Source organism: Populus alba, chromosome 8 (assembly GCF_005239225.2).
Source record: "Populus alba chromosome 8, ASM523922v2, whole genome shotgun sequence".
NCBI classification, from domain to species: Eukaryota; Viridiplantae; Streptophyta; class Magnoliopsida; order Malpighiales; family Salicaceae; genus Populus; species Populus alba.
Window position 1 is genome coordinate 5,966,970 of NC_133291.1, and position 23,237 is coordinate 5,990,206.

The 23,237-nt window shown below is 35.9% G+C and overlaps 3 protein-coding genes and 1 long non-coding RNA gene across 5 annotated transcripts; 1 reads left to right on the forward strand and 3 right to left on the reverse strand.

The window, feature by feature from the left end:
• Positions 1-169: 169 nt before the first annotated feature.
• LOC118062518 (protein RETARDED ROOT GROWTH, mitochondrial) lies at positions 170-4,246 on the forward strand. The gene is made up of 7 exons (XM_035076307.2): positions 170-584; positions 1,080-1,191; positions 1,411-1,567; positions 1,936-2,084; positions 2,357-2,508; positions 3,239-3,353; positions 3,813-4,246. Exons 1-7 carry the CDS (start codon positions 292-294, stop codon positions 3,933-3,935), a joined length of 1,101 nt encoding a protein of 366 aa, XP_034932198.1. The 5' UTR covers positions 170-291; the 3' UTR covers positions 3,936-4,246.
• A 608-nt stretch (positions 4,247-4,854) lies between these two features.
• Positions 4,855-7,175, reverse strand: LOC118062519 (uncharacterized protein At5g01610). 2 transcript variants are annotated; one of them, XM_035076309.2, is made up of 3 exons: positions 6,771-7,175; positions 6,115-6,169; positions 4,855-5,411 (listed from the first exon to the last, which is right to left on the reverse strand). In XM_035076309.2, the coding sequence occupies exons 1-3, from the start codon at positions 6,774-6,776 to the stop codon at positions 5,032-5,034; spliced, it is 441 nt and encodes a 146-aa protein (XP_034932200.1). In that variant the 5' UTR covers positions 6,777-7,175; the 3' UTR covers positions 4,855-5,031. The 2 variants fall into 2 exon arrangements, with proteins under 2 accessions (XP_034932200.1, XP_034932199.1); XM_035076308.2 differs by having other exon boundaries at positions 6,784-7,156.
• Positions 7,176-8,136: 961 nt separating this feature from the next.
• On the reverse strand, positions 8,137-11,420 carry LOC118062520 (uncharacterized). Its single transcript, XR_012170616.1, has 5 exons — positions 11,331-11,420; positions 9,232-10,596; positions 8,884-8,997; positions 8,610-8,696; positions 8,137-8,504 (listed from the first exon to the last, which is right to left on the reverse strand). It is a non-coding gene; the product is annotated as an uncharacterized lncRNA (long non-coding RNA).
• A 588-nt stretch (positions 11,421-12,008) lies between these two features.
• LOC118062521 (xylan glycosyltransferase MUCI21) lies at positions 12,009-14,797 on the reverse strand. The gene is made up of 2 exons (XM_035076310.2): positions 14,405-14,797; positions 12,009-13,361 (listed from the first exon to the last, which is right to left on the reverse strand). The coding sequence occupies exons 1-2, from the start codon at positions 14,541-14,543 to the stop codon at positions 12,124-12,126; spliced, it is 1,377 nt and encodes a 458-aa protein (XP_034932201.1). The 5' UTR covers positions 14,544-14,797; the 3' UTR covers positions 12,009-12,123.
• Positions 14,798-23,237: the final 8,440 nt, after the last annotated feature.

The window sequence follows — 23,237 nt, forward strand, 5'->3', positions numbered from 1 at the left end:
TGTATTTAACTGCAAAAAAAACCCTATCATAAATGCAAATTTGTTACAAAACAGTAAAATGACCAAAAAAAGTAATAAAAAATGAGTAAATAAAGGGCCATAATTGTTAACAAACAAAATCAGAGGAGTGGAGTAGAAGGCGCAGCTAGAGCCAAGAAAGTTAGAGGCCAAAGAATAGGGCATGTATCTATCACTCACGATTCACAACAGACTAACATAACCTTTTACTTTCCAAACTAAAGAACTGTTAGCTCCCATAATAAAAGAAAGAAGCATTCCTGTCCAAAGTGAATGGGCAGCAGGTGGAGAGCTACCGCTTCTCTTCTCCTCGACCACGTAACCACAAAAGCTTCTGACTTTCTTTCACCCAACCTTCCCAAACCTCTTAATCGCTCACACCCTTTAATCCAAACTGTCCGTGGCTTCAAATTCAGGCCATTTTCTGCAATCCCTTCCCGGGTTTCGGTTTATAGCAATGAAATTGAATCCGGGTCTCATGATTTGGCTCTTAACTATCCTTTGGGACCTAAAGAAGATGAGGAAACTGGAAAGATTCCCGTCAAAGCTTACTTCCTTTGTACCAGGTCTGCCACTTCATGTTTTTAATGTTCTTTTTTTTTTTTTCCTTACGGTTTCTTTGTTCTGTGTCTGGCAATGTGTTTTTTTTTTCTTTCCCTGTAGGTTAGTAATTTTTTTTCTTTGGTGGGTTTCTATTGGCTGAAATTTGTGGCTTACTGTGTTTGTTTGCAAAAATGAAGTGACTTGGATTAAAACTACGCTTCAATATGCAAAACCGTCTTTAAAGATTGTTTTTTCCCCTGCTGAGAGACTTCTTTTAATGTTAGTAAAATGTTGTCTAGATAGAGACAGTGTCTGTTGTACTGACTGTCCGGTCACTAAAAGGTGATGATTTGAAGTGCCTACGTTTATGTTGCTGGGTTTTGGTTTTTGATAGCGAGCGTCTTTCTTCGGTTCGTTATGTGCTATCCTCTCCATGCTTTATGTTCCTCTTACATTTGTGGTTCTGTGTTTTTTTTTTCTTTGATGGTTTGGTTTTCTCAGATTCGTGATTTTGGCAGTATTAATTTGAAGAGCATGCAAGCAGAGAATTTAAGCAATGTTGTTCCTCCTACCTCTCGCTCGACAAATTATACTGTCCTCAGATTTTTCAATTTCTCTTCAGACACTAGTGTAAGCGGACTGAAAACAATTACGTAGTTTTTTTTTTTCTGTGATCTTTTGAGCTTCGGTAGTTTTCCAAACATTCTACCTCCTTGTGCATATGGATAAAAGTGGTGGGAATCATGTATACTTAAGATTCCAACAAAAAAAAAACCTTTCTAACGTGTATTTATGCTTTCAAGCCGATTTGTTTGATTGTCATCTTATACCATCTGACTTTTAATTCAGGCACTTGGAATAGGAGGGTATGTCAGCTGCCGATACATGGTTGTATTCCAATATGGATCTGCTGTTCTATTTAATATCGAGGATCATGAAGTTGAAAGGTACCTGGAAATAGTAAGGAGGCACACTTCTGGATTGCTTTCCGAGATGAGGAAAGATGGTAAATTTCTTTGAGAAGATCCTATAATTTGTCTTATTTAGACATGAGCTAGTTTGTTTGTCTTGTTTAGTAGATATATTTAACGTTTTGTGATATTGTGCAAATGTGGTACATTCTGCGCTTTAATGATTGAGATGAGAATCGCATTTAGGACAGTCATCATAATCCATAACCAACACCAACTAGTTTGGGATCAGGGCTTGGTTGTGTTGAGTTCAGTCGAACTCTGATGGCTTTATTAGTCTCTCAATGTTTCCAAGTTTTGCTCTGTCAGCCCCATAATTTGTTTTGTAATCACTTTAACTTTTTGATAATTTCTGAATACGTGAATGATTTCTTGTTTGGCCCTTGATTTCTTCTTTTATTAGATTATGCCATAATAGAGAAACCACTTCTGGCTGAGGACATGCAGGGAGGTCTAGATTACATCGTTCTCAAAACCTTAGACAATGATAGTATTCGCATTATTGGAAGTGTGCTTGGGCAAAGCATAGCTTTGGACTATTTTGTTTCACAGGTAATCTTGCATTTGTATCCTTTACTTATGATGTAAATCGAAATCTACATGGTAGAAGAAGACATTTGGTTGTTCAAAACACAGTGTGGCAGATTTCAAGTAATTGAAGCTTTAATCATTTGGATGTCAGGATTCAACTTGTGAAACATTTTTATTTATTATTGAAAAATGGTTAGCACAATTTGGAATGGGATGCCAATTGGAGGAACTTTAAACTGAAAGTAAATTGTTAATTTCTTTTGTCCCTCTTCCTCTCCCTCACTCTCTCTAAGGTTGACGGGATGGTTGAAGAGTTTTCTGGCATAAATCGTGCAATGGAAAAAACTGGAACTTTCACAATGGGCAGGAAAAAGCTCCTTCAACTTGTTGGGAAGGCTAATTCAAATCTGGCTGATGTGATTCTAAAAGTCGGTCTTTTTGAGAGGTGCTCCATTGTTACCATTGCTTGTTAAATTTCTCTTTGCATACTATAACTTTAAATTGTCTCTTTCACACACTATTATCTAATTTCCTTTCAGATGTAAAACCATGTGCTGTTAGGAAATTTCAGTAAGATCTTCTTGTTAAGCACCTGTGAACCTTTTAGGTTTCGGTTCCATTTCCCCATATGTTTACTGTCATCAGTCATTAAGAAGCATGAAGATTTTAAAGAGCAGGAAACTTTTTCAGAAAAGAATCTTCTTTTTCTTGGGTAGTGTTGTCTTCAATTTAAAGCAACGCATTTGGCATCTGAATGAATCTGCTTATCTTAGATGAGGAGTTCTGCATGGGATCCTTTGGATGTTGGTTCAAACTATGATGATTCCACAGGGCATATAAACTATTGATGTTCTTTAGTGCTGTCCAATAAGCTGTTCTTAAGTTCCTTGTCGGTCTAGTCTGGTATCATTACGAGAATGAATGTGTTGTGTGCTTCAGCCTCGTTATATTTTCAGGTTCCTCACAGAATCTCATTGCTCATTAAAGTGTAGACTCCTTTATCTAAGAAAAAGTGTTGAGACAAGCCTCGGTTAGAAAAGGCAGGTTACAGGTTGACTATAATGAAATTGTAAAATTGATGAATTTGTAGAAGTGTCCAAAACAGCATTGTATATGCTGTGATTTTTTAACATGCATTTTGCAGCCTTTACCAGTTCTATTCTTTCACTGTCCAGATCTGAAATTGCTTGGAGGGATGCAAAATATGCTCAAATATATGAGTACCTCAGGGAGGAGTATGAAGTTAATCAACGCTTTGGAAGTTTGGATTACAAATTAAAATTTGTAGAGGTATGCATCTGCTTTTATTGTACCTGATGAATATTATGGATTTTGGTTATTACTGAATTTTAAATAGCTATGTGTACGGTTATTGTGGTGATTGTGTTTATAGAGAATTAGGCGTGAAATAGCATATAATACGTGGTGCTCATTGGAGATAGCACAGTTGCATGAATGAGAGGATGCTTGAAATATTTCATTAAATGTAAAGAAATTTAAATAAGCAGACATCTTTACAGAGAGTAGACCGTTGATTGATTTGCAGTATTTTTCAGGACTTTTTCAGGTTTCCTCCAAAATATTGCAGTTGGACTGCAAGTAGTAAATTAATGGTTATTCATCTGGCAATTGCTCAATAATCTCCACAAGCACAGTTTCCACATCTCACTTTTCTGAATTTGTTGTGATAGTTATTGTGATATATTCATCTGGGAGCTGCTCTCTCATCCCATCCCTCCCTTCTTGCAGCACAACATTCATTTTCTTCAAGAAGTTATCCAAAACAGACGATCTGATCTTCTGGAATGGTGCATTATATTCCTGCTGAGCATAGAGAATATAATATCAATTTATGAGATAGTTCAAGGATGAAGTGCAGATACATAGCTGATTTGATATACCCTGGCATACGAGAAAGTTAGGATCGCCAAATGGAAAATTAACAATTCAATCTTTTGTAGAGCAGATCAATTTTTCAATAGATATCTGTAATAAGATGATCTTATTTTTCAGTGGTGGAGAGTTTCCGGTGTCCCTTTTGTAGTGTCACTTTAGCTGATAGAAAATTCAGAAAGGCAACCTTTTCAACTGTTGGCACGGCTATGTATTGACAGTTATGTGGACAGTATGTTTGAACGCTTAGTTTCTCTTTTGAAATCAATATGGAAACATATTCACCTGCAGCGAAGTTCAGCTTCTTATTGTAATGATTGCATCAGGGGGCAATGCTGCTGGTAGAACCTTAAGACTCTGACTGGAGGTAGGTCAGGCATGTATCAACCTCGCCGTCCTGATAATCTTGGGCTGACGCCCCAAAAGCAAATCTCTGCTTCTGGTTATGACGGTGCTGTTCTTTCCGCAACATCAGCACGGGTTTCATTTTTATTTTTGTTGATTGAAACAAAGTGGTGACATTTGCTGTTAGTTGGAAAACTTGCAGCTACAAGAATTGTCACAATTTGCCCGTGGAGGACATTATGTACCACCATGAGGAATTTACATGTGGTGTTTAGACTTTAGATGGCATAAACACCATCCATTATGCCCAGTATCAAATGGAAAATCTTTAGTAAAGGCGGATAAGCAATCGACCATATGATGCAAGTGCGCTCTGCTCAGCTGTATCCATCCAGCACGTGCATCAGGTCGATTTTCCTCCGTAGCAATTTATGGCCAAAGCTCTCGTCAGTGTGATCGTGTACATGTCATCATTCTTGGCTCTCAACGATCCTTATTCCACCAAATGCACTCGTGCAGAAACGCTAATAATGGTAAGTGTAAAATCTCGAACTCATTGCAATCGCGTAGTCAAGTTCCATTATAGAGGCGATTGGATTTCGAATATTACATCCATAGCAAGAGATTTTTCATCCGTTGATTACAGAGCACGAATTATGCTTAAATTCCAAAAAATGACTAAAAATACGAGCATTGACCATGGATGATGATGGTGTTCCACATCCTTGGTTCAAAATTCCTCAACCCTGATAGCCGCCTGTGGTACATCATATGCAATTTTAGGCCTAGACTTCTTGACACCAGCTGTAAACCACACCTTATCAGACTTGTAGCTCTCAACTGCCACACTCGTAACCTTAACCCATACTAGCACTTTTGTCTTCATTCCCTCAATACCTGTCAGCTTTCCCCTCGTAAGTATTGTCTTTACTCGAGGTGCATACCTAATTACAGATGAGTCCTTGAAGCTGACCTCACATGCAGAAGACAAGTACACAATCAGTTTGGCCTTTGATTCATCGAATTCATAGCAAGTTATGTTCTGGGGAAAAAGTCCCGGTGGCAAATTGTATTCTCGGAGGAGATCTGGCAAACTTTTTAGTGGCTTTCCTGCAGAAAAAGTTAACATACAGTTAAGCATCTGGTATAAAAGAGACGACTTCAATAATGAAAGAAACTTTTAAAAATTGATGTCCTTGTTAACCATCCCATATTAATTAATCTCGAGTCAATTGAAGAAATAGAGCCCTTAATTACTTTGAAATAGTTTCAGGATCTCAATTCTGCAAGCAAAATGATAATATCCATTGTAATAATGCATATTAAAGATGAGAAGGAGATTGCAAAACATTCACTAAAGATTGTAATGTATCGAGCAATTTAGTGGAACTGCAAATGTGTAAACACGCATATACTATAAAAACTGTTGTGGGCATCACATGTATCGTTGTTGGCCCAGTATCATGGTTATCTAACTTCTTCGAAAAAGCAACAATCACTCAATGGAGCCAGGGAACATACAAATGATAAAAGATTCTCCTTTCAGAACATTCTCCAGAATTCTGATCTACAAATGACAGCATTGTATCACCTCAAGTGCCTCTCAAAACAGTAATGCAGTTAAATGAACACAAAACCTTGTATCTAATTGAAACGATCCGCAATGAGGTGGATAATGAATATCAAAGACATTGAAATAAAAAACAACAGTGGCATGTTAAACATCATCGGTGCACAAAAACAAACACCGTGCATCATTAGTCATTTCCTCAAGAATACCTGTTGCTTTAGCTACATATAATTCTCTACGTACCTTTCAACTTGTTGAAAACCCATCTTGCCTTCTCTTCAACAGTATTTGAGATAGTCTGCAACCACAAGCAATCCTGAATTTACTCCATATACAAAACAAGTTTCACAGCAAAGCAAAACTACCATACAAGCCAAAAAAGAAAAAAGGGGGACAAAAACTCCGTTTTGCAATACAAGACGCACGAATGAAATCCTAAAACTCGTTTTCTTTTTTCATTGGTTCAAACACAATTATTTCATACAAGAAACTCAATTGGGTCTCCTTCAATTCTTCTCTTTTCCTTTTCTTTTCTTCCAGTCAGTAAACCCCAGAAAAGAAACTTAAAATGTAACCTCTAAGTTTTCGAAACCCTTGGATTCAATACAAAATAAAAGGAAATATCTTGAACACATTACACATTCTTTTTTTTCCCATGATGGCATAATCATTTACTATTTGAAAAACAAACCCATCTCCAAAATGACTCCTGTTTCCATGAAAATCAACAGATCCATTTAAGATTAGCACAATATCACTAAATGGGTACCCTCCAATCAACCCACATTACACCAAAATCACCTAAAACAAAAGGCATACTAGCTCAATAAAAGTACGGTAAAACAAAATCATCATGACACAGACATAAAGTTAAAGGAAAAGGGAATTAGAGTACGTACAGGCATCACTTACATTGATGTCTTCAGTGATGTTGGAGAACTCTTCTTTTGCTTTCTTTGAGATCCATAAGCTTCCTACTTTCAAGCTATTCACTTTTGTTAATGCTTTCTCCATTGCCTCAAACTCTCTCGAGCACCGAGTACAGGCCTTCTCTTTCTCCTCTTCGATCTGTTGCTGAGGCTTGAGAGAGAGAGGGTGCGAAACGACTGAAAACAGCAAAAAGGAAAGGAGTGGGGTTGCTTTTCTGGCTAAAATCTGAACACTGGCTGGCACAAAGGGACAAAAAGTGCAGCTGCACAGCACATTAGAAAAAACAAAAAGCGGCGCTCACGCTTCTCTAGGCACTGAATTTTCAATTTAACCGAGGGTGTTTCTGTAAATTTCAGAAAGGGGTGATGGTAGAATTTGGTGCGATTCCTTTGGATTATTATTTGCCGTCCCCGTTTTTCTTTCTTTCTTTTTTCGTGTCACAGGATCATTCTCTGTTTATCAATTACTATTTTTTTTGGGAAAAAAAAATCCATCCTTTGTTGATTGATTATTATTATTATTATTAAAATGGATAACTGTAACAGCTATGCAAGAGAAAAATAAGATGAAAATTTTATGCAGAAGTTAATGTAAACTTCTGATGATTTCATAGTTTCTAGCGCACAAAGAGTTTTTGCTTTGTGTTTCCTTTCTAATTCTTCTCTGTTTCATGTCATATTCACATTACATTTAAAAAAAAAATTGTTCGTGTGATATTTTCATTTCAATTTCTAACGCTATAAATTAGATCCAAATCCTTCTTAGAAAGTATCAGAAAAATTCCCAGTGTTAAATTTTAGTTTCAATTACAGCCTTTTTCAGGAATTTATAATACTAACAATTTAGGATTTACAAAGACAGACGTATCGTGCAAGCAAATTGTATACAAGTTCATGTCAAATCTTTCTTCCATGGAAGTACTTTTTGCTGTGCTTCTAAAACAAGGCTGATGGTTAAGAAGGAATCATCTGGCCATAAGTATGGTAAAATGCATATAGCAAGGGCCCCCAAGACTCTGAAAGCGACTGCCTACCAAACTGGGAGAGATGAAGTGGAAAGGATAGATCCCCTGGAGCTAACACTGATGAAAAGTCTTTCGATTTCTCTCTCTTTGGGTTGCTTCATGTCCCCGCATTTGTCTATACCAGATAATTAAAGATGCAGTGGAACATGGTGGGCCTGAACCCGCGATTTTTCCAGCTCCTTAGTCGACAATGACAACTATAGCAATGCAGCTGCCTCTCGTGTTGACAGCCCCATCTTGCTGGATCACCAGGCAGACTGCTTCATCGGTGACAGTGTTTGCTGTTTAGTAACAAACGAGGAAAAATTCTATTAATAAAACATACACCATAACATATAACATTTGTCGTTCATAAAATGCTAGGCATTTATAACTATATAAAAGCAGTCTGCAGATTTGTTTTTTATAAAAAAAAAAAACACACACACACATGACTAGGGCATTAGTCCAGCCTTCTCAACAAGTATTCAACCTGAACTTCTTTTGTCAGAGGCATGGTCCAGTTATTGTACAGATTAGCAACTAAAGTTGGCTCCACTTTGTGTAGGGAATCAGCTCCGTCATCCCGCTGGGTGACCCTTACCTATTGACCATAATTTCTTGTTTTCATCTCTACTCGGTTCTTAACAGCTGCTTCCACGGCTTCATATGTGAGCAACGCCATGAGTTGAGCTCGATCCTGCAAGAACCACGGCCCAAAGGATGACAGGAAAGGATGACAATGTGACTAAAGGAAAAAGAAAAAGAAAAAAGGAGACAAGTATCGAAGCAGTTTAACCCGCACTTTGATAGCAGCCTCGTAATCAAAAGGGGATTCCCAAACCTTAACCCCTGCAGCAAATTTTCCGCAGTGGATTCTTCGTGACAGAGCCTGCAATAAGAGTCCAATAGTAGAAACAAAGACAGGATTTTAGATTGAACTCTCTTGCAGAAGTCGTCCATTTTAATTTACCAGTAAATTACGCAGCACAAAAGTGGCAGTGCAAATACTAGCATGTTACTTGGCTCAGGTATCAGAAAGGTTTAGGAAACCATAGTAAAGTTTCATTATGGCGTACCATGCCAATCCTCAGATCAGAGGCAAGACTCGACACTTCATGGATTCCGCAAGAAATTCTCATTCTCAAAAAGGAAAACGAAATCTTCTTAATCATCAATGAAATTTAATTCCTCTGTATGAAAGAAAATAAAAGAAAAGCGCGGTAAATCTCTTGAGCATTCATAGGGGTCCGCTTGGCTTATTCAAGGTAGAGAAGAGGTCGATTTTCAACCTCCACGAAAGTACAGAGTCCTTGTGGAGACGTCTTGAAACCATTGACTGCCATCAAAATGGCACTTGCTTCATGGTGTATAAATAAACTGGGACCTACTTGCAATAAAGTAAAATGATCGGTTCAATGGCATACCTGCAAGCAAACCATGTCACAAACCATGGAAGAACCACAGTCGCCATCATCCCCAGCTTTCACCAGCCCTGGAAGATGATCCCTGAAGTACATGTTCCAACTTCCAAACCTTTTTGTTTATATTGGTTGAACCAGCACAAGGATGCAGAACCTCGTATCGCATCAGTAAAGAGACCAAATCCGTCAGCAGAGAAGACACTCAGCACAAAACTCGACTATTTTAGAAAGAATCACTGCTCATTTATTCAACTGAACTGAAGTAGAAGGCATGAGCAAGTGTCACTTGAGATATGCAGTGTTTGGTGATTGTGTCACGGAAAACACACATTGTAGATCAAGACCTTACCTCCTAAAAGAAAGTTGTGAGAAAGAGATGAGTTGCTGATCAAACATCAGTATGGTGCAAGTTTATTAATCATGTCAAAATCCCAAACCATAATTCACATTTTAGCAGAGCATATTGCAAGGTATATGATAAAATTTTTTTATTACATTACCATGTTTAGTGACCAGCAAATATTGAACAAACCTACTATTTGAACTCAATTGACTACGCAGAAATTAGTACAGAGTGCAAAAAGGTTCCTTTGGCAGCAAGATTAAATTGTACTTGTCATTTTATTCGAAATGCCTTACCTCTTAATGCTTTTAAGTTTTAACAGCCTATCCCAATTCTAGTTTATTAAAAATGATGTCGAAACCACACGGAGCGCGGCGCCGCATTTGGTTGAATTTGTATCAAACAACAAACATGCTTCCCGAGAACACGAATCACGAAGCAATTAGATTCGGTGCCCATAATGCCAAATATTGTAGCTATCCAGAGAGATGGGGTTTTGAGGATAAATTTGTTGATGATGGCCAAACTTATCAAATCAAAGCAAGCATAATCATAGAAATTTATTCACTCTGAGATTGTAGAATGCTCAGCATAATTCACTAGCTTGAATTAGGCCCGTCACAATGTATGAAGATAGAATATTTCTCACCATTGGTTACTGCAAAGAAGGCAGCATTGGGTCAGGTAAAGTTTCTGAAAAGAATGGGTTCGCATCTGGACTTTTACATCGCCCCACATAATTTAAGAGGAGAGAACTTAAAATTTACGAAATCATGATTTTTGTTAGAGTGTTTGCCTTTTTTCTCTCTTGAAAGCGTACCTGAGGATGGAGCCTTTCGGTTTCTTTTACAATGAACTCGACTAAAGAACCATGGAAACCGTCCATGCATAGAAAATCATGGTTGTATAAGATTGCGTTGTAAGCATACTGTGCTCTGAGCAAAAGGTTGAAAAGTATACCGTCTTCTTGCAAAATTAAAGAATTCCTTATCACATAAAGAGTCAAGGTCTGTCTGCTATCCACCCTTGTTTGAGCATAGTTACATGGAAAGGGAGAAATAATGTCAGATATTGCTGTTTAAACAAGAGTATAAAATCACCCATGCCAGCAAAAAGCTCCCCCATACAGAAGGAATTATAGCTAGTTAAATATGATAATTGGTTAGTCCTGACTCTCACAAATTTATCATGTTAAACTCCAAGGTATGTACTTTCATGCAACTAATCAATGCCTTGGTGGTTTTACACAGTCGTACCTGAGCTTCCAGAGAAGTTAAAAAGGGAATAACCACAAAGTCTATCCCAATGAATATCAGGAGTTCCATCTCTTCATATGTCAGACCCTCACGTATCACCGCATTGAATGTGCACAACAAGGGTATAGCGAAGTGCTCCATTAACAAGATTTTACGGTCACAATTAAGGTAATACAGAGAAGAGAAAAGATACATTTTTCTGGAAATGTTCCTAACTTTCTTAAGCTAATTAAGTCATGAATAGATGGGAAACTCTGCTAGAAATCCCTCCAAGTAGTTACAGTGAAATTGATATGAAACAATGACGGTCTGAACATGCATGTTTTCTTAGTACTAAATGAATAAATGGACAATGTGTTTCAGACAGCCATAACAAATAAATGGGTTCAAATACAAAATGTCTATTCAAATGACCTACTCGTATGGAGTATGAAGACATGAGATGAAAGACAAGCATGTATAATTGACAATGAGTGAACATAAAGCATTTATGTGCTTGGTACCTTGTGTGAAAAGATGAAGAGTTTTGAAAAGGACGATGCTCAGAAGCTCCAGATTTTGACTGCAGAAATTTGAGGGAGTTTTGATGATGGCGGGCCAAATTATATGAATAAGGTGGTACGATCTTGGAGTCTAGAGGCTTGAAGTACCTGAAAAAGTAACATTCAGTAGCTTTGACTCCGTTCCGGTCCACGAATTACTGCCTTCTGAAGTCCAGTCTTTAGATCCATCTCGTCTCACATGATCGCAGGCTTAGACTGGCATATCGGACCTTGGACTTGGACAGTCTAGCCCGTAACTAAGTCTGCATCGAGCCCACACCAATTTTTGCTACAAGGTCCATAAAAAAACACACTAGTGATGCTATAAAATAAAGGAGTCGTCCCGTAACCAAATTAAGAAAGGAATCTTTCTCACATCTCAGTTTTTTAGTGGATCGACCTGCAATTGGCTTGTCTTAGCGATAATCGAACCTATTTATTATATGGTGAAAAGAAAATGTCCCGACCATTATATGAAAGGTTGTGTCACACGCACATATTTCTTTAAAAGTGATCAACAATAATTAAACTTAACTTCAACATTGTATATCAGTAGATTAGAGACAGAAGTCGATGTCATCATATAATAGTCGCGGGAGATTGAAAAGCATTAAGGAAGAGAGGGGAGAAGGACGAGGATTTCTTGAAGAATAATGGAATAATGATGTATATACAAAATCATTGAAAACATCAACATTCATTAGATGAAAAAAAAAAAAAAAAAACAGCATCAAAATGCCTGCTAGCTAGCTAGCTAGCCTTCTTTGTCCATGAATCTTTGAGCTTTCACAAAAGCCTCCTTTAAGTATGCCCGAAACCTAACGATATCAAGCTTGACATTTTGGGTCTTCATATATACCATGGCCTTTGTGTAATTTCCGTTGACAAAAGCTGAAGGGTTCTTAAGCACCAAATCATTGACCCGATACTTTTCTGCCAAGCTACTCTCGTTAACCTCAATCTTATATTTCATATACTCTAATCCCAAAACTGTAGCAGGCTTCTCGTAGAATGTCTTAGCCGGCCAATCTGTTCCGATCGGCACTATTTCACCCACCACCGTTCCTACTCTTAGAAACAATAAATGTGTCATCGCAGCACCATGTACTGCTAGCATTGCATGACTTCCATGGAGTAGCCTGTATGTTTCCCTCACCGAAGCATTTCGCTTTGGCTCGAACACTATTGCTTTAAATCCCACTTCCTTGATTGCCTTGAGAACTTCTTTCAAGTTCAAGATCTCACGACCGACACCATTTTTTCTATTCACCAGAACAAGCTGGGGCCTGGCACCCTTTGATTTACCAGATGTCGAAAGATAATTACCTCGGGGGCCATACGTATTTTGTAGGAGTGCATGGAAATCAAGGAGTGTTTTATTCCGGGGTAGCAATGTGGGGTCCACAACTAAGGGACCGTGTGTCATTAGCCCTACGATTGCTGACGGGAAGCAGTGTGTCCTGGTCTGATTGTCCATGTTGACGATGGGGTGCCTGGTGAATCGATGCAGTAGATCAGCGTATTTTTTGGCCCACCAATCACTCCAATTGGTGACCACTAGGATGACATCTTGATCAAGAGTGAGAGAACTAATGGTGATGTAGAGAGCCAGCAGACCATCATTGAACTGATGGTAGAAGTTTCCTGTGTACCCGCCCGTGCTGAATACTATGGCTGGACTAGAATGCCTGATTCCGCAGGAGGATTTTGGTGGACCTGAGGTGAGTGTTAGTTCGTTGACTTTAGCCTTGGCATTTTTATCCGTCTTCCGAGGGTAAGGATGGAATTTCACTGTGGAGTCTAGTGGGGTCGAGTTAGTGGCACCGATTGCGAAGAACGTTGATGTGATTGGATCCAAGAGCGTTGGACCGTTGATAAACCACATATCATAGTATCTGTGAGAACAGTCGCAGGTGATTGTGTTCTCGACCCCTGAACGAGAAGGTGAAAGTGCTTGCTTGTCTTCCCGTGCCGTGTTTGTAATACCTATAACTGTAAAACACAAAGCATGTCTATTTTGAATGCAGGCAAACATTTGTGCAGATCACTTTTCTATTCTTTCCTCAGCATTTTCTTTTTCTTATACTATGCTATTTATTACGAACCTATTTGTAATTATAATTATAAACAGAGTATTACTTTTGTCCAATACTTGTATTGATTTAATTTCTCTTTGTAATATGACATAGTGATTTGGAAAAACAAGTAATAGCTTTAGTTCAAGAATCACTATTTTGATTTAGGAGATGTTTAAAATGTTGTAATAGCTTTTTTTTAAATAATGTAATTTTTAATAGAAAATATATTAAAATAAATTTTTTTATTTTTTCAAATGATAGTTGACGTCAACACAATAAAGAGATTTAAAAACATAAAAAAATAAATTTAAATTTTAAAAAATATAGTTTTAATTGTGTTCCTAAACAACCATTTAGCTTCAGAAGAAAGATTGAATTGAATTACCTAAAGAAACGCCATAAAGAAACAGTCCGTGAATTAAATTTGGATCGAAGTCCAACGGAACATCATTATTGGATACTTGATTTAATATTTTCTTAGAGTGGATCTGTGTTTTTTAGCTTTTTTATGAATCAATGATCTATTGTATTTATATTTATATGTGATTTGTTAATAATAATTAATTTAACAGAGCAAGTCCATCCGATAATTCCCCTTACAAAAATTGTTGCAATTTTATTTTGTCTATTTTCACGATCGTACACGGGACTTGAAAGCTAGCTAACAACCATGTGAAGTCTTCACAGGTGATACAGAGCTATACAAGATCAAAACAAGAAATAGCTGCACCAACACACATGATCCATGTTTTTATATGAAAACCAGACAAGAATTAACGAAAAACGAGAAAATGGTTCCAGGCTAGCTAGGTGATAAGGAATTGCAGAAGGTCAACTCTATCAGACAACCAATGAAACGTGGTATTTTGATATATGAGTTTGTAATTGAGAAGAATATCATGGCAATCACAACTTAGTTAATCCTGATCATCGATGGAAGGATTACGTAACCCATACCTGGTTTACTCCTGGCTATCGCAGAAGCCACGTTTGATCCAGAAAGCAACGAGAGGTTTATCTGGGAAGTGAAGAAGAACACCATAAACACGAACACGAAGGACACAATTGCAGTTGTAGGAACTCCCTTCTTCAACATGGTTTTGTTGCGTGGCTGGAGTTCTGCCTGTAAGAAGACGGTGTTTTATGCGAGAGGGAGATACCTCGTCAAGAAGACGATCGGCTGCTAATGCTACCATATAATTAAAATAATGTATGGTCTGACCAAAATGGAGGCCATGATAAGACGTGGAAATAATTTGGGCTCAAGTAACAGGAAATTAGTAATATGACAGCGATTTGTACTCATTGAGCTACTTGGGAAACCACCTACCAAGAGAATTTCTTATTTAATTGGCCATCGATGCTCAAATGCTGATTGTATATTGATCCTCGGAGCCACCCCTCGATGTCTCGCGTTAAATTATTCTTCAAGGGAATAAAGAAACAAGTAATTGAGAGATATGGACGAGAAACAAATTAGTAGCTGTGGACAGCCGCGTCACAAAACGAGTGCACAGCTAAACAGAAGCCTGGACAAACAAATAACGACCATGAAATTCCACGCCCTGTATCCTCTTCAATGTTTAACGGAAAACGCTCTACACTGACCGGGATCATATGCTGATAATCTCGGTGACTGGCCGGTTGCAAGAAGCCGAATCACTGTTCTTCGTTGGTTTCGAGGAATAGTACCGGGAATTGGAAGGGACATGTGGATACGATAGTCCCTAGGTTGTCCTCGTGATTATTCGTTCGAGTTGTGCCATTGCTACCAAGCGAAAACAAGTTCATGTCTCGTACCAAAAAAATTCATTTCGTGTTTACGTGGAGAATATTATTATATTTCTGAAATTTGGTATAATTTATAGGTGGTTGGATTTAGAAATCCAACTACTTGAAGCTTAAATTGGACTAGTTTGAAATTAATTAAATTAAATAATTAATATAATGACTCAAAATTTAATTAAATCAATTCTATAATATATAAAAATAAAATAAGATGATACAGTTAATCATTAAAAAAAATAATTAATTTAATGACTCAAAATCTTCTTAGGTATGATAAGCATGGATATCATCACTTTTAATAAATGATAAATGACAAAAGGTGCTCATGTCAACATTAAATAAACTTGGAAAATGGAGTGTTGCTTGAAGTTGATGCAGCGGGATCACCTCTCACTAAAAAATAATTAAGCCAGAAAAACTTAACTACCTTCATTATTATTATTATTATTACTATTATTACTAAATAAAAACTTTGGAACGAAAAATGTTCAGAAGGTGTCCCAAATCTTTCTTGGTGAAATAAATGCTACCTAGGAACGAGCGACTCTACCTAGTTGCTAACTTTTGTGCAGTTTTGGGCTATGTGGCCACAATTCGGTATCATATTTCCGAAGACTCTTTTAAAAAAAAATTCTCCTGAAAAATTATTTGATGATAGTGACGCCAGGTGGATTGCGTGTGCAAAATGTATAGATTTTATCGACCGTCATTAATAATACTTTGACCAAGTTATTTGATCTATGATCTCTAAGTTATTATAGAGACCCAAGATCAAAACAAGAAAAAAAATATTATTCAACTTTTCATCAATTAAGACATCACTCGAAGACTTAATTGAGAATAGACTAATTTGATGTTTAACCTAATATTCTTAAATGGTTGCGATTCGAAACCATACTTTTTGTCGTTTTTTGCATATCATTTATCGGGTTTGTAAAATGAATTATCTTACTGTTATATTCATCTATTCTCTCTTTTTTTTTCATAAGAAAGGAAATGAAAGTTTGGTTCATGTTGTGAGGAATTTTTATATATATATACATGCTCACTGCGCGGGTTAACCAAATCAATGATGCCTCCTCCAAAAGCTGTAACAATTTTTTTCACTGTCCGGACAAGGAGGCTATCACGTGGTGGCACAGATGTAACCTATATTTTTATGTTTTAAAAGTATTTTTAATAAAATTTAATTTTATTTAATTTTATTTTTTATTTGTTTTAAATTAATATTTTTTTAATATTTTTATATCATCTTGATATATTAATATCAAGAATAATTTTTAAAAAATAAAAAAAAAATTATTTTAATGTATTTTCAAGTAAAAAACAATTTGAAAAACAATCGTAACCACACTTTTAAATATCTTTTAAATCTAGGTGGGATTAATGTATTTAAAACCCTGCAATTAACTGTCAACTTTTAAAATAAAATTATTAAAATAATATTATTTTGATATTTTAAAAAAAATATTAGGATAGATCCTTCTAATATGAGATCCGAAACTTGCCTTAAATCATGTTTATAACTATAAACAAGAGAAATGATCACATTCTCGAGAGCCGTTGTCGAACACCAGCAATAGCAACGTCTAAGATTAGAAAGGAGAAGAGAAAACAAAAACTAAAGGGTTTTTTTTAGAGAGTAACTAACAGTATTAGTTATTATTGAAATCTATCCTTAAAAAATAGATAAATACAGAAATCAGAGATAAGTTTTAGGATGAGACATTATCATTTTTTACAGATCCGTGTTTTATTTTATTTTTCCTTCGTATATTATTTTTTTATAAAAATAAATATGAAAAACAACTAATAAAATATCGAAATAAGTTTTGTTTTACTTTCAAAGCCATTGCTACAAAGGTTAAATAAATGAGATCGCTGGCAGCTGATTTGAAACCCAAGGGTTGTAGATTGAGTGGGCCCTACCGCGCAATATATTTTTCCAGTTCAGTTACAATGGCTTTACGCTTCTCCAACCCCCGCAGTTAGAATAAAAATAAAAATAAAAAATTGACAGGACAGGTAGCAGGTGGCGAGTAATTGTCAAAGGGCAGCCGGTTTCTCAACTGAGAACATCTCCGGCTGATGTCAAAATGATAACCACACCGCATCCAACTCTATTATTGACAAGTGCCAACCTGTCAGAACATGCCAGGGCACCGTTGTCATTGCCACTACCTACCCCGGGCACTCATTGTAAAACACTGCTACGTTTTTTTCTATTTAGATTATAGATTCATTCCGTGGTCTCCGTCGCATTGGAAAGCTGCTTTCCCAGTCAACTGATTCTTTTTAAACAGCCAATCAGGGTAATTCAAACTATAAGAGTTGTTTCTGAAAAGTAAATTTTTATATTAAAATATTTTTTATTTTTTTAATATTAATATATCAAAATTATTAATAAACATTAAAAAAATAAATTGATTTGATTTTTTAAAAATTAACTTGTAATAAACAAAGAGCTCATAGTGGGCCATTACTCTGGCATATCAACAATGACAGCTTTGTGTCGATTTTTTCTTAATATTCTCTTCACAATTTCTCTTGGCGAGTGAACTAATTTGTACAAGCAGCAGAACTACAGAGCTAAGAGCATTACTGATGTATATTTTTTTTAATAAAAAAAAACAGAGAGCATTACTGGAATAAATAAAACGCTGAATAAAATTTACATCTTTATTAATTTTAAATTTTATAAAATTAATCAAGATAAAAATATACTGGAGCAGACTTCACCGATTCCTTCGAATGAAGGAAAGTTTGGATCTCCATCGAGGCATGTTTAATTAATAAATAATAAATGGATGGGAAATTATACTCATCGGTTGCCCTTACGCCACGTGTGTGAAAATCTGGACATGTTAGAATTAGAGTTCGTACATTCTGTGTGGAATGATATGACTGTTTTTTTCTGCGTTTTGGTTGCAAAAATTAATAAATAATAAAATAAAATAAATACTTGTTGGGAAGAGACTCCACGGTTGTTAAGCTTCAGCCATCTGTGCGTGTATTTTACTCAAATGCCTGCTGTAGTTGTGGTAAAAGAGAGAAGTGATCGATTAACATAAATAATTAAGATAATTTTTTTTTTAAGTGCAATGAAATATAATTATTTAAATAATCATTGTTATATCATATGATTTTAAATTAGTAATTTAACATTGTAAAACACCTTTTATACAAAAAGATGGTAGGATTATACAACATTATATTTAATTTCAAGTACTGTGAAGGATTTAAAGTAATAAAAGAAGGGAGAAGGAAAGGAAAGACATGGAATATTGTTCGATGATAAATAAAGAAAAGGGCATGTCTTGTGTTATTTATTGTTCGGAATCTATCTGTTTTGGAGTTTTTGAGTAAGGACCCACACGGACAGAAACCACTGCCGTTTTGTTTTCTGGTGCAGCGGCCATAAATGGCTACCCTTGATGCCAAACAGGATCGAGCTCGAGTACCAGCAGTCTAGCCAAATTAATAAATGTAGCCTTCATACGTCCTTCAAGTGCAGGATCTTGAAGATACAGAGGTTTCATTTTTATATTCACGGAATATGAAAGGAAATACCAGAAATATCTGGCTGACGTATTCACGGATCGGAATTTTTTAATAATAATATTTTTTTACTTGTTATGTTATGATTTTAAAACGGAAGAATGTTATGAAAAATATAAAGATAATTACTTTTAAAACCATGTTTTGATTTTTGGAAAATTTATAATAACATAATAATTTTTTTTTATTAATATAGGTATTTGGATCAACTTGAACGTATCTTTACTAATCTTACGAGTTTTAAAGTTAACGATCATATAAATCTTTAATAACTTTGAGATTTGTAAAATTTAAATTAATAATTTTAAAAAAATAAAAATAAAATTTAACAAATTAAAATATACCTTCAGGATTAACATAAACGATACTTGGAATGTTGGGTGTAATGTAAAGTGAGTTTAAAGATTTTTGGACACTTTATCCTTGAAACTTCATTCATCTCTCTCTCTCTCTTGTCTTCTTTCATCACTTTTGCGTCGCTTTTCAACATGAGAATATACCTGAGTCTTGCATCCATAGGTTTTGTTTGCGAACTTGTTTGACTTTAGCAGTGTGCTTTTTCTGGTTACTGTGGTTGAGTGGTACGAGATTCTCTGTTTTGAAGTTGATGCAATATTTGATCACGCGCCTCTTTTAAATGGTGAGGATGTCGCCCACGTGTTGGCTCATGATGAACAAGTAACCATAAAAAAAAATATTCTCAAAGATAAAAAGGCATTTTAAAATCTTATAAGAAGTGAAAAATCAAGCAAGATCTTGGTCGATAGCTATAATTTTTTTCTATCCCATAGTAAATAATTAATTTTATTATTTTAAGGTTTTTGAAAAGATAAAATAACCAAGATCAATGCTCGTAAATTTGAAAAAAACTAACATATCTTTTATGGATTAAAGCATCTGGATTCTATGAGCTCTGCTTGTATATGAACCGAACATCCCTTTCCCGGTTAGGCATGCGAATCATCCTTTCCCAATGGACCTTTCAATTGAAATTTACATCCCTGCCCTCCAAAAAAATATACAATAAAGAAAAGAAACGAATAAAACGTTTAAATGAGCAGACATGACCATTCAGCTCCTTATTGTCATGTCTAAAAGCATGGGGGAAATAGTTTGACTCCGACACAACAGATGATGGCCATTGAACCACGACTAGCTGCATTCAAAACCACTTTGCAGCGCGTGAGGTCGCTCGCACGGTATATAAGCTCCCGAATTTACCTCAAAGAGATAAATGTGGTAAATGTCGAGGTGGAGGGGCTCAGTTTTTGGTGACTTTCTCGAAAAAGGCGGGGGAAAGCGAGATGCTATCTAGCTCCGCACATTCCGATGCTCATCTGGAGGGCCCGGCGCACGAGAGGTGTCGTTCCGTCGGGAAAATGAAACATAAATACGAGGGTTGGTCATTTTGTGTTTCGAATCCCTGTATTCTTGGATGAAGATTGGCACAGGAATTCGAGAGGCAGAGGGCTTTTCCGGGTGCCTTAAAGCACCAGAGTGGATCAAATTTTCGCTTTAAGCGCCTTTTGTGCGAGTGTGACCCTTTGAAAGATACATGTACGGGCAATCAACGAGATTTTAGGCCCTTCTCTTTGACGCAAAGGTTAGCTGTGAAATTTTATAGATCCGCTGGATTGAATTACGAAATACCCTTTCATTTCCAACTATTATACTATACTTCCATACTTTAAAATACATGAAAAAACATTATGCAGATAATTTGAATATAAATTTATTTCACCGTGAACCATTAAAAATATAAAGTGTTTATATTATAGATAATATTATATTACTATGGACATGTTATCTTTTTTATTTTTAATTAAAAAATATTGATAGGTCCGGCTTGTAGCCTGATCCAATACTATGAGGTATGGCTCGGTCACTAAATATTTTTTAACTTTTTTTTATTTTTTAGATTTTTTTTATTTAATTATATTTATACATTAAAGAGAAGATAAATTAATGACACTTTTTATATATTGTATAAAAATTAGGTGATAGTAATTTTTTTTTTCATTTGAGGATGTGTTAAGTTTTTTTATTAAAACATGTTTGTTTTGTGTTTTAAAAATACTTTAAAAAACCAATATTTTTTTATGTTTTTATATTATTTTGATGTGATGACATAAAAAAAATTTAAAAATAAAAAATATCATTTCAATATATTTTTTAAAAAATAGATTTTTTAATTATGCAATAATATAATAGCTAGTATATTGGTCTGAGTTTCACAACAAGTCAATAATAATTTTTTTTTTTCAAATGTAAAAATACATGAACTGGGTTAAAAGTACGGAAAGTATTTGAACAATCATCATCTTCAAATAAAGCATTTTCTATAGTAACATAATAAACAGTGCATCACGGAACAACGCCTAATACACCGGCAAATAATTTATTTCCCTTTAATTTTTTTCTTTTTAAGATACTTTCTATTTTTTTCTTCTCCTCTTTTTATTTTTTTTTATATTATAAAAAGAAAATAAATTGATGTGACTCTTTTTATATTGTAGAAAAGTTAGGTGATGATAATGTTTTTTCATTTCATGTTGGTTTGAATTTCCTAGTTAAAACATGTTTGTTTTTTTCACTTTAAAAATGCTTTTTAAAAAAAATTATTTTATTTATTTATTTTAAATTAATAATTTTTGATATTTTTATACTGTATTAATGTAATATTAGACCCAAAACTACTATATCTAGGTTCACAACAGCTAGACCTTGCCAAAACCAAAACATTTAAAATCGTACTCTATTTTATTTTTATATTTAAAAAAAAGATGTTATTAACCCACGCACCAATATAATATGCTAGTATCATTGATGGTTTGTCCCTTGAATTTTGCCCACTGCTACTGTATGCCTTTAGACCTTCGGAAAGCGAGTAAGAATGAGAGAGAGAGAGAGAGAGAGAGAGAGAGAGAGAGGAGAGAGAGGAGAGAGAGGTTTTTATCATACAGATGCAGGACTAGGAGCCTAAAAAAAGAAGAATTACGAAGAAGACACCGGGAATAGCAACCCAAATAGCACCATGATGTAAAGGATCAGCAACTCCTGCAGGCGAGAAATCAAGAAAGGTCCCGATCAAGCAACCAATCCCCATACCCATACAATTCTTTAACATTATGTTCGGAACTTTTCAAATCCAAGCATGACAGAGTTCCCCCTTCCACATTACGTCACTCATCAGGAAAATCAATCAAATGGGTTTTTAATCCATCGATCTAACTATCCAACCAAAATCCAGGACACCTCCCGTGGCCAATAACCATCGAACACCCTTCAGAACGTGATGCCAGATATTGCAGGCCAATTTCCACAAATGTAAAGCATTGCTTCTGCAATTCAAATAAGAATTACACTCATAACCAAACCAATAATTGCCACTGGGAAATTGAACCCAGAGATTCTTTTAACTTTTCAAGAACTGATTGGCACAGAGCTAACCACCTGCAAAAGATAGATTTTCCACTTTCCATCTAGTTGTCCTGCTCTGAACTTCATCAACTTGATGCTGGTAGGTTTTCTTAGTGATTCGAGGATTAAAAAAAGAGTCACAGGAAACGGATTAGATCATAGCATCCAAAACATCCACATTAACGAGTAGTTGCAGCACCGAAGAAGTTCGTTACGTTTTTATCAACTTATAGGCCGACACTGTTAATAGATTCTGGGAAAGCAGTCTTAGAAATCAAAGCAATAAAAGTTATCATTCACTCCCTTTACAGTCTCTGTTTCTTGAAATGTGTTTTTAACAAATTGAACAACGAACCACTCACAAAATCCCATTAAGATTGGAAAAAACACGCCCAGATCTGGACGTGTCAAATAAGGTCAAGTGAATTCCCTCTCTATTCACCAAGCAATAAAACGAATCAAACTCGGTAGAACAGAGCAGGGAGACAACCAGTAATGAGAAGCACACCAATTGGCACATGTAACGTCATCAAAACTCCCAATCACGGATAGGATGGCCGATGTGATTTCCAATCTTAAAAAGGATTGGTGTATCGTAATACTCCATGAATAGGTTTGGAGTTCTCACCCGTACTCTGCTCAGTCTTTTCCACCTCCGGGTCTAAATTCGACCTCCATTATTGGACAATCAGGATGAGTTCGACCACCATCTATGGACCACCAGATAAGATGATATTGAATTTGGCAAGGTATTAGCCATTTCCCAAATCAGCCATGATAAATCCTTCCGTCAATTCCAGTTGTCTACTGAAGACTTGTAGCCTATCTTTATGCCCGGAGCTTTAACAATTAGGGTTTCTTCCTCGAGGCTTGCGCAGCCGTATTTTATCTGATAGCCTAGTTGCGGGACAATCCTCTTCCTCTGCGTCCGACTCGTCCTCAAAAATCACATCCTCATCGTCTCCATGCACGTTTTTTATTGGAATTTCGTCATACGGGAGAATCCTTGTAAAAAGCTTCAACC

Bases quoted from the DNA above. Each gene is read 5' to 3' on its own strand.
- LOC118062521 (XM_035076310.2), bottom strand. From the start codon at position 14,543: ATGTTGAAGAAGGGAGTTCCTACAACTGCAATTGTGTCCTTCGTGTTC. The intron at 13,362-14,404 runs GTATGGGTTACG...TGTGTTTTACAG, and splicing joins GATAGCCAGGAGTAAACCAG to TTATAGGTATTACAAACACG.
- LOC118062519 (XM_035076308.2), bottom strand. From the start codon at position 6,885: ATGGAGAAAGCATTAACAAAAGTGAATAGCTTGAAAGTAGGAAGCTTA. The intron at 6,170-6,783 runs GTAAGTGATGCC...TTGTGGTTGCAG, and splicing joins ACATCACTGAAGACATCAAT to ACTATCTCAAATACTGTTGA. The intron at 5,412-6,114 runs GTACGTAGAGAA...CTTTTTCTGCAG, and splicing joins GGTTTTCAACAAGTTGAAAG to GAAAGCCACTAAAAAGTTTG.
- LOC118062518 (XM_035076307.2), top strand. From the start codon at position 292: ATGGGCAGCAGGTGGAGAGCTACCGCTTCTCTTCTCCTCGACCACGTA. The intron at 585-1,079 runs GTCTGCCACTTC...TGATTTTGGCAG, and splicing joins GCTTACTTCCTTTGTACCAG to TATTAATTTGAAGAGCATGC. The intron at 1,192-1,410 runs GTAAGCGGACTG...CTTTTAATTCAG, and splicing joins ATTTCTCTTCAGACACTAGT to GCACTTGGAATAGGAGGGTA.